An 11,247-nucleotide genomic window follows, 5' to 3' on the forward strand; every position below is an offset into this window, starting at 1 on the left:
GAGGCCCCACACGAAGGCTACCTCCGGCGAGAAGATCGCCACAGCGACGGTGCAGCCAGATTGCACCGAGCAATATATAAAATTTATTAAAAAGAAAATTCCAATTTCATCAACATTGGCCACACTAAGGATTTTTATTATTGGTGCAGTCTTCTGAAGTATGAAGATTACCTCAGAAAATATGTAAAAATCATAGAAGATAACAGAGATTTATTGAGAAAAGGCTTAGTGCCCAAGGGAGGATGAAAATTAGAGCTGTTTAATCACGGGAAACAAATTATCATTGCATAGCATTATTTCACCACCACAAATTAAACAATCAGAGGGCAAAATCAAAAATCTATAAGAAATATTGTAGCACGCTGAGAGATCAAAATCACAAACGATGAACAAACAACAAAGCGCAACAAACAGATAATATCAATGAAATTGCAAGATAATAATAATCAATAAATAAATTAGAGATCTAAAGACTCAAGATAACAAGACGGCAAACTTTGCACTTAGGAAAGTAGCATATTACATGATAACAATTTTTTTTCCTCCCCGTCGTAAAATAAACCACGGAGTACGCTAAATTTCTAAGGCAATTTCCGGATACCTAGCCACAAACATTGAAAAAATTCTTAAGAACTCGTAAATTTGGTCACCGCTTTTGTCCCTTCAGAAACAGCGTGCTTGGCGAGCTCACCGGGAAGCACCAAGCGGACAGACGTCTGGATCTCTCGAGATGTGACGGTGGGCTTCTTGTTGTAGCGAGCGAGCCTGGAGGACTCCTGGGCGAGCTTCTCGAAGATGTCGTTGATGAAGGAGTTCATGATGGACATAGCCTTACTCGAAATACCGATATCAGGGTGAACCTGCTTGAGCACCTTGAAGATGTAGATCTTGTAGGTCTCCGTCCCCTTCTTGGCTTTCTTTTTCTTCTTGTCGACGGCGGAAGCGTCTTTGGAGGGGAGGCGTTTTTCCGCCTTGGGCTTCTTTTCAGCAGGGGCTTTCTCCGCCTTCTTCTCCTTGTCCTCCACCGGCTTCTCGGCTGCAGGCTTCTTCTCCGCCGGCTTCTTTTCGGCCTTCGGCGCCATCGAGATTACAACAACGCAAACCTAGAAAAGCTTTGTTTCGGTTGAGGCGGTAATTGAGAACTGAATCGATGAGGGCACTCGGCAACATTGCTTTGCTATATATAGGGAAAGGCGCTGTGATTTGATTGGATGTAATGGCGGAGTCCAGGATTGATGCGCTGGGTGTCGTCAGAACGTTGATTTTTGTTTCATTTCGACGGTTAAGATCAATGGAAGCAACTTATCCACGTGACTCGAACTAGCGCCGTATCTAGTTTCTAAAAGTATAATTTAATCGATAAATTAATAATAGTTAAGTGAAAAATATTACGATAAATCCATCGTCCGCCTATTAAAAAATCGTATGATAGATTTCGATAGATCAAGACCATCCATAATAAGATTTAAAAGCATCCATTAAAGTGTTTGAAGAGATTTTTTATTGTCATATTTTTATCATATTAAAAGTTAAAAATTTTATACATCACTTTATTATTAAAAAAATTCAATAACTTTTTTTATAGGTCTCACATATCAAAAGTATTTTATTAGCCGTTGTCATTTTTTTCAACGAATATTAAAAAACATTTTAATATAAAAAAAATTAAAGAAACGGCTTCATAACCACGACTCCTTCAATTAAACCGAAAAAGCTCCTTCCCATCATTGCTAGCTCACAATGCGTGCTTTGGATGCCCTAAAAACATGTATGAGAAAATACTTTGCATAAGAGAGCTTTTAAGATCTTTTACTAATATAAAATTATTACATTTCATAAATTTTAAAATTATATTGGATCATGTTTGAAAGCTGAATAGACGGAGAGACTGGTGAGGTAGTTGAAATGTTAACGGAGGAGAGACTTCGAGCTAGGAGTTGTGGGTCGGGAGTTGGGAGTTGTGGACCTGTGCATACCATGGACAGAGTCAATGGTAATATTAGAGCGAGAACCAGGGAAGAGTTTCTTAGCACATACACTCCGATGCTCAAGTCAAAATAATAGACGAGCGAAAAATGGGATAAAAATGAACAATATGGAATAGTAAAATAATGGTATTTGAGTGTCTTTGAATGCATTTGCGTACGCAAGCGTATTTGAGCCTCCCTAGCTAATGGAGAAGACCTTTTTTATGTCATCTCTTATAACTTCCATAATAATAAGATAGCAGAAAATGTCTAGTGTTATAATATGTTAGATAGTGGTAGTGGCATAGCCATGATTTTAACCCTAGAGGGGTGATTTTCAAAAATGAATGTAGATCAATTTTCGTCATTCAAAATCTAAATTTCAAATTTAAGTAGTTGAAAAACAAACTTAAATTTAAAAATTTTGATTTTAACCCTTGATTCTATTTAAAATTATGATCCATCATTCATATTGTATTCGAGGATGTTCTTTCTTAGTCTAAAATCACTAGGATATTCATTCAAGTTAGACATCAAGAATTGGTGGAGAAGATTGGTGGAGAAGACAGAAGCGAAGGAGGTGGTAGAGGGGGAGATGCTCTTTTGAAGTAGATTAATCTCGTATTTTTTAAAAATACTTCAATATTATTATTTCACTTAATTTATCATTAATGAAATATTTTAAAAATATAATTACATAATTTAATAACTATCTTTTACTAACAATTCAAAAACAAATGCAACAACAACAAAGTAAAGTTTTTTTTTATCTTCCTCATTTGATATGCATATTTGTCATAGTTTCACATCGTTTAGCTGAAACATTTATTGATATTCTAAGTACATATCCATATTATCTTAAACGTGTCTATCAAAGTTTTCCCTCAATAGATGCAACTCTGATTTTCTCTCTAATGCTCTTATTTTTTATTTTGTCTATTCTTGTATGTCTACACATCCACCTTAACATCCTCATCTCGGCAACTCTCATCTTTTGCTCATATGTTCGAGTCATAGCTCAACATTCAGCTCTATATAACATAGCAGGTCTAACTGCGATTTTATAGAATTTTTCTTTAAGTTTTAGAGGTACTTTACACTACAAAAAAAACTACTTTTTAGGGACGAATTTGTTAAAAAACTTCGTTGCAAAAAATTTTACGACAAATTTTGGGACGAAAATATATTCATCCCAAAAATGGCGTTGCTAAATTTTATGACAAATAAATAATTTTTGTTGAAATTTTTTGCGATAAATTTTAATTTTTGTAGCAGAATTCGTTGTAAATATGCAACGAACATTAATTCATCATAAATTTCATAATCTTAAATCTGTGACAAACATATATTTCGTCCCAAATTTGCAACGAAAGTTTTTTGTCGCAAAAAACGTTGCATAATTGCAAATAACCATGGCCAAAAAAACCCTATTATCATCGCAAATTTGTGACAAAAATATATTTTCGTCGCAAATCTGCAACGAATCAAGATTCGCCGCAAATCTACAACGAATTTAGATTCATCCCAGAAAATATCACTTTTTTTCCCTACGAAGCTCGGCCATCCCTTTACAAATTTTGGGAAGAATCTGGATTCGTCGTAAAAGTTATTCCTTCTCTATATGAATCTCGGCCAGAATTTGCGACAAAAAACTAATTTTTGTCTCAAATTCACGACGAATTTTGGGACAAATCCTGATTACTCGCTGATTTGGGACGAATTCATATTTGTCTTAAATTTACAATCAATCCTGATTTGTCCAAATTTACGATAATTTTGTGACAAAAATAAATTTATTACAAAATTTGTCCCAAGAATAAAAAAAAATCCATAATCTTTCCGATTTTTTCCTTTTATCCTATTTACATATTACACATACAATATCTTCAACAAAAAATATCCAACACATCCATATCCAAAATCCAAACAAATCATCCCAAAACTAAACACATCATATCCAACACATCCATATCCAACATCCAAACAAATCATCCCAAAATTAAAAACATCATATTCATATATACAAATAACTAAAATCCAAACAACAAGAAGTTCAACAAATCATAATATCCAAACATAAAAGTTCTATCATAATATAAACAATAAATGTAACAAGGTATCAAAAAAAAAAAATACAAATCGTCATGTTTCAGGAGCTTCGGTCACCTTTCGTGTTTTTTTCTTGCGTCAAATTACAAACAAACAATAAGTAACATTTATATCTATATCTAACATTTACATACATGAATGAAATTTGTAACTAAGATTGTTTGTCATAACATGCAAAGTATCACTATGACATAAAATGCAAAGTATCAAGGTGAAATTAAAGTTGTTTACAATTCATATCCTTTGTTCAAGACTCATGTTTCTAGTCAATGTTTTGTTTCATATTTCTTGTAGAGAATTGTAATACCTACTAATGTCAAACTCATAATATTGATTTGAATATATTTTTTGTATAGTTATGGCATATGATGTGCTTATAAAAATATATCAAACATAACATAACATGTAAATTATCAAGGTAAAATAAAAATATAGAATCAACTATAACATGACATGAAAAAAAATCCAAACATAAAATTTACCATAAATTTACGAAGGATCACCACCACCGCTATTATCATCATTACTATATCACCATCACCGGGAGGAATTTAACTTGTAACATAACTTAACTGAAGATGCTGCATAATAAAGTCTTATTGTCAGCGCATTTCTCTCATTTCTTGACCCCTTTCCTTTATAATGCCCTTCAACTGGGAAATCTCTTCAGTCAAGTTATGTATCTGCTGGGTATGTGAGGAGGAGGAAGAAGATATACGACCAACTCTATGAGTTTTGCTCAAAGAACTCATTCCTAATATCTTTCCTCCCCTTTTTGCCCCCCACTCACCTGTATCCATAAACTGAAATCAGTACCAACAGGCAGCTCATACCCCTTAATATCAGCACTAGCAGAAGCTGAACTTCTCTGTGCTGCCTCTAGCTCAACATATTTTTCCTGTATTGTAATTAAAAAAAATAAATAAATTTACAAGAATAAAATTTTAAGAACGCAAGAGTATAAAGTTAGAGCAGGTACATTAATGATAAAATCTAAGTTATAAATTAAGATCCAAAATTTATTCAAACTTTAATTGCTCCAAGTCTTATCTTTTTTTTTTTTTTCTGAAATATGCGGGTGAAAGTATCTATAAAATCAGGCTCCTTTCCCATTTCTTTGGTCTAAAAAAATAATTAGAAATTATTAAATAATGTAAAATAGATTAATAAAATATTGGGAGAGTTAAAAAATTACCAATATACATCTATGCTTATATTTATTAATAGAACCTCCCGCATATGTCACAAACATCTCTCCAGAATTAAAAGATTGATTTATTTTATTTTTGTGACTTCTTTTTTTAAACTCCTCACTTTCCCAAAAATTTAAAATCCTTATCCAATTTTTCTCGGTGATAAATGGTGGTTTTCCCCCTCGACTTTGCATGATTGAGTACATAGCGAATGTGATCACCACATTTTTTCATGAAAATCCTCCTTATTTTCATCTCATCAATCATGCCCCAAGTGAGTGATCGCTGTAATGGAAGAAAAATAATTATTTATATATCCACTTTTATTTAATATATGAAATGAGTAAGATATACCCTAAATTCACTCCACCATAGCTCTCTTGTCGGTGCTGGAGTGCTTGTATAACTCATCGAGTCTCCTCTCCTCTCCAATGGTTATTCACGATTCTATTAATCTTGTGAATAACACGAACAGAATTATCAAATCTATTATAAATTACAAAAAAAGTTAAATAATTAAAATAGTTAAAAAAAATGAAATAGTTTGATTATACTTACGAATCTCCATAAGGGGATATAGACTCTCGAGTGTCTGGTCTCTCAGCAACCGAGTGTTGGGAAGGAACGAAAGAGGGTACTGGCGACTCGATCAGTGAAGGTACTATCGAAGGAGAAGGCAATCTTGTAGAGGGAAGGTACTGGCATAGCTGTATGCAACGGTACTGGCATACGTGTATGCGATGGTACTAGCATAGGTGTATGTGACGGTGCTGCCTGATCAGATGGGGGCATAGGAATAGTTCTACAGGTGCTGTAACTTGAGATCTCCGTCTGTGACCACCCTATCGAAACATATTCTGAAAATTTAAAAATATGATAAAGTAAATACAAATATGATGCATAGTGAATAATATGAAAAAAAAAACTTACCATATTTCCTAAATAAGAGAGTGCACAAACCCCTGAGATGACGATAGGATATAACTTCTAATCACCTAAGAAAAATATACAGAGTATTAATAGATAAAATATATAAATTTAAAAATAAAATAGTTTTGTAACTAATTGAGACAAATAAACTAATTGAGCTATGAGTTTTGTAATTTGCAGATTAAAACTAAATTTACTCCTAAAAAATCAATATCATATATGAAAATAAAATATCATAAAGTTTATTTTATTAAGATAACAAAACTTACCCATTATAAAAAATCAAAGTCCTCATTATCATCCTCATCGTCGTTGTCCTCCTCCTCCTCCTCATCATCAATTTTAGTTGCATCCACATTTATCACTATTTCGCTAGGATCTAGTAACGTTGGAATAATATATTCCTTAGTATGAAATGTATTTATAATTTTCTCTTGTTGATAAGCAATGTCCTCCCAGCATTCCTCAATTTTTTTCTGTGCTGTCATTTTACAAACAACCCACCAATCAATTTTATCACATTTCAAACTAGGATATGAAGGAAAGAAAACTTGAATTGCTTGCTGTGCCAACACAAATGGTTCATATTTATTATACAATCTCTTATGATTTATTTCAACCAAATTATATCATGGATACATCTTCATCCATTTGATAGGGTCAAACCAGCAACACATGGATAGAATTACTCATTTATGGGCTAGGATATTCTACCGCTATAATTTCATCTAGCAAACTATAAAAATTATTGTTTGCATCTCCATCATTGGATGACTTAACACAAACTCCACTATTCATTATAGTCTTTTCTCCATTCCATAATTTTGAGTATGAAAATTATATCCGTTAATGAAATATGCTAGTCAAGTGCATACCATTGCTTTTGGACCCCATGTCAGATGGATTAGCAATTCTTGCTCAACGTGAGTTTGATTATCATGAACCTAAAATCAAATACGACAATTATTACAAACATTATTATATGAAAACCAAATTTAAATTGACTACTTACATATGATTTGAACCATGGTGTAAATTCTGCTTCACATTAGCGATTAAACTCTTATATCGACAATTCAGAATATAAGTTTTCAAAAAGAAATTGTAACTCTAAATGTTATGACATAAGAAATATTATATATATATATATACACACACACACACACACACATATATATACTAACTTGTAATATGATGATACTTCTGGATAATTTAGTAAAATATGTGTATGGGCTGCTCGTCATTCTTGACCAGTTAAGTATCTCTGCTTATATGGTCCACTTGGTCGACCAAGGTAGTTAAAAATTAAAAATGAGTTTAAATTAGGATTAATAAGGCCCTCATCATTTCTTCCTGGCCTTCACCTTTTGCACTGAATATGATGCTCAAAATAATATGATGCAAAAGTTATTACTTCCTCGACAATGTATGCATTAACAATAGATGCTTCAACATGTGTCTTATTTTTGATTTTTTTTTCTTCAAATGATATAAGAATCTGATTATGATAAAATAAATTGTATTAGATATTAATATATAATAAAATTAGTATATTTTATGCATTCAGATTATTAAAGTATAGAGAAATAAAAATTTACCTTTCAAAAGAATACATCCATCGAAAATGGGCAGATCCTCCAACTTTGGCCTAGTATGGTAAGTGAATCAAAAGATGTTCCATGAAATCAAAAAATGAGGGTGAAAATATCCTTTCCAAATTACAAAAATGATTGGAATGTCTCTTTCTAATTTCTCCACATGTGAATGTCTCAAAACTATAGAGCAAATATCATGTAGAAAAATGCCTAACTCTGTAATAGCACGTACCCCATACAAAATTTGGTAAGAGTTCCATAAAGGTAATAGGAATGAGTCTTTGCATAATTATATGACAGTCATGACTTTTCAAACCAATCAATTTGCATTCTTTCATATCGACACATCTTCCAAGATTAGAGACATACCCATCTAGAAATTTTATTGATTTTAACTATTCACATACAACCCGTCTCTGATCCTTATTCAATGTATAAACTGCCTTTAGCTTTGATCCCCTACTATTTTCATTGACATAAGAGTGGGCCTTTTACAAATGAGTCACATATCTTTTCTTGCATTCATGTTATCTTTGGTTTTTTCGTTAATATCTATCACTGTATTTATGAGATTATCAAAAACATTCTTCTCAATATATATTATATCGAGATTATGATCAATCAAATGACTAAACTAATATGGTAAATCCCAAAATATACTGCGTTTAGTCTACTTATGTGTACTTTCATATTCATATATTGTACCATGTGGCTCTTCAATAACAGATAGAAAGTTAACCACTCACCACTAAATCTATTCACCAGTTAATCTCAATGCTGAAGGGGTTCTTTCAATTCTATTATTAGTGAATCCATCTTTATTTCTTCTGAAAATATGATTTGATGGTCAAAATTATCTATGACAATCAAAGTAAATTGACTTTTTTCCATGTTTCAATCGGATTGACTTTAATCTCTCCATATATATTGGGCATCCTAATCTCCCAGCGGTACTCCAACCCGATAGCATACCATAAGCTGAAAAGTCATTTATGGTCCAAAGAAGAGCAACCTTCATTACAAACATCTAATTAGTTTAAGCTAGTTTCTCAGCTTTGACAATAATTCTCAAATTTCGAAATCAATCCAAGAAGTCCAGCCTAGTCAGTTTATTCAAGTTTAAAATCGAACGCAGATTAATAGAAGTCATAATTAAATGATTAACCTAGAAATATAAAAACGAGAATGTATGAGAGATATGATATTATTTATGTAAACAATTTACATAAAAATATGCTTATTTATCAAATTTAAATACCCTTATTTTTGAATTCAGGAGATGGTAGGTTTTCTTCAAGTGGGTTGATATCCACTATAGATAAGAATAATCTTGACTTTGGCCAACAAGTCATTCTTAGCTATAGCGGTAGGTAACAAGTTTACCAATTGTATATCACTTATATGAAACTATCACATTATACTAGCAACTGATTGATCTTCCCATAAACATCTGGTTGTTAACACATTAACAAGTATATATCAAATGCATATCACCCAACTTCACCTCTATCCACATTGATCATGGCTTTGACACAACAAATCAACGCTTTAAGTTTAAAACTGACTCATTAATCATGAGATTGCATCTCTATGGTTTGAACATATTTAATTTCAAGTTGAGCTTGGCTTGGGCTAACAACTCAAACAAGAACTTAAACTTTAGTTCTTACTATATTAATAGAAGGTGTAGGTTTTAATATTGTGTAAGAGATTTGGTCTCATCTACATCATGCCAATATTCTATCTACATTACAATACACGCATAGCATAAATGATGACATGGCATGTCGCATGCATGACATATGTTACACCTAGACTGACTATGTTACACCTAGTCCAAGTAATACTTCCTCATTCTATAGATTAAAATTACTTGCATTGTCTAAAGAGTCTCACACTCTTAACATGTGATACTTTGGCCAAAGACTTTGAGTAATAATCCTAACGAGTGTCTATAGGGTATACGTCTTCTCTCAAGGAGCGGTGAATCCTTTGTGGGTAGCCAAATATCTTTGGGTATTTCAACTTATACATAATCATCCCGAGTGCACACCTCAATGAGGTGCTTGTTTAAGATGTCAAGGTATAAGTCTCTATGACCAAGATGACTTGTATACCTTAAGTCGAAGGAAACTTACACTCGAGCTGCAGTAAGAGCTTCACAGATATGTCTATATATATAGATAAACATATGAAGTCTTACAGCGGGTCACTCCAATGAACTAGTTACTATAACTAGCATCCGCGTTTAACTCTCGACATTCCAATGTCTCCAACTAGTGAGAAAATAGTTACCTGGCAAACTAAGGAGTATAACTCATGTTAGTCTTACAGAATTGATCATGTCTGAATGCATCAATTTGACGACTAGGAAAATTCTAATACATTCATAATTATACATGTAGAGATAATCACTAGTTGTAATCCAATCACAACTTCTCTCATGCTATGAATTATATTACGGATATTCAGTAAATGAGTTTGAGACAATCAAACATATAATATGCACTTAAATAGTGAATCTATATTTAGTAAAAATTGTAAGGCGATTGATTGCCTTAGGACATCCCACAAAAGCTAACACTGAATGTCTTAGAGAGAGAATTCACGATGTATGACCCGGATGCCTTAGAAAATGAAGGCACGGTGTATGACCCGAATAACTTGGATATTGGAGGCACAATATATGACCTGAATGCCTTAGAGATTGGAGACACAATGTATGACCCGAATGTCTTGAAGAGTAAGAGGCACGATGTATGACCTGAATACCTTGGAGATTAGAGGCATGGTGTATGCCATGAATGTCTTGGAGATTAGAGGCATGGTATATGACCCATATACTTTGGAGAGATGGAGACACGGTGTATGACTCGAATGCCTTAGGGAGTTATGCCCAAGTGAATATGGAACAACCAATTGAATGGTCGTTGGGTGCGAGAGTCATGCTCGCTTATAATTCGTAGCTGAGATGAGAGTTTGGGATAACCTATCTGATGCTCGTTGGGTGCGAGAGCTTTGCTCGCGTATCAATCACAGTTGAGGTGAGAGTATGTGATAGTTGATTAGATGGTTATTGGGTGTGAGAGTCACGCTCACTTATAACTCATAGCTGAGGCAAGAGTCTGGGATAGCCGACCAGATGGACGTTGGGCTCAAGAGTCTTACTCACTTATAATTCACAGCTAGGGCAAGTGTCTAGGATAGCTGATCGAATAGTTGTTATACATGAGAGACATGCTCGCTTATAATTCACAGCTGAGGCGAGAGTCTAGGATAGCCAACTGGATGATCTTTGGGTACGAAAGCCTTGCTCACTTATAACTCGCAGTTAGGGCAAGAGTTTGGGATAGCCGATCGAATGGTCGTTGGGCGCGAAAGTCTTGTTTGCTTATAACTCACAACTGAGATGAGAGACTGGAATAGCCAACCAAATGGTCATTGGGCATTAGA

The 11,247-nt window shown here is 33.5% G+C and overlaps 1 protein-coding gene across 1 annotated transcript; it reads right to left on the reverse strand.

Moving 5' to 3' along the window:
* Window positions 1-474: 474 nt before the first annotated feature.
* LOC122000807 (histone H2B.3-like) lies at window positions 475-1,149 on the reverse strand. The gene has a single exon (XM_042555268.1). It carries the CDS (start codon window positions 1,080-1,082, stop codon window positions 627-629), a length of 456 nt encoding a protein of 151 aa, XP_042411202.1. The 5' UTR covers window positions 1,083-1,149; the 3' UTR covers window positions 475-626.
* Between the last annotated feature and the right edge of the window lie 10,098 nt (window positions 1,150-11,247).

The sequence above is a fragment of the Zingiber officinale genome, chromosome 7A (assembly GCF_018446385.1).
Source record: "Zingiber officinale cultivar Zhangliang chromosome 7A, Zo_v1.1, whole genome shotgun sequence".
Taxonomy (NCBI): domain Eukaryota; kingdom Viridiplantae; phylum Streptophyta; class Magnoliopsida; order Zingiberales; family Zingiberaceae; genus Zingiber; species Zingiber officinale.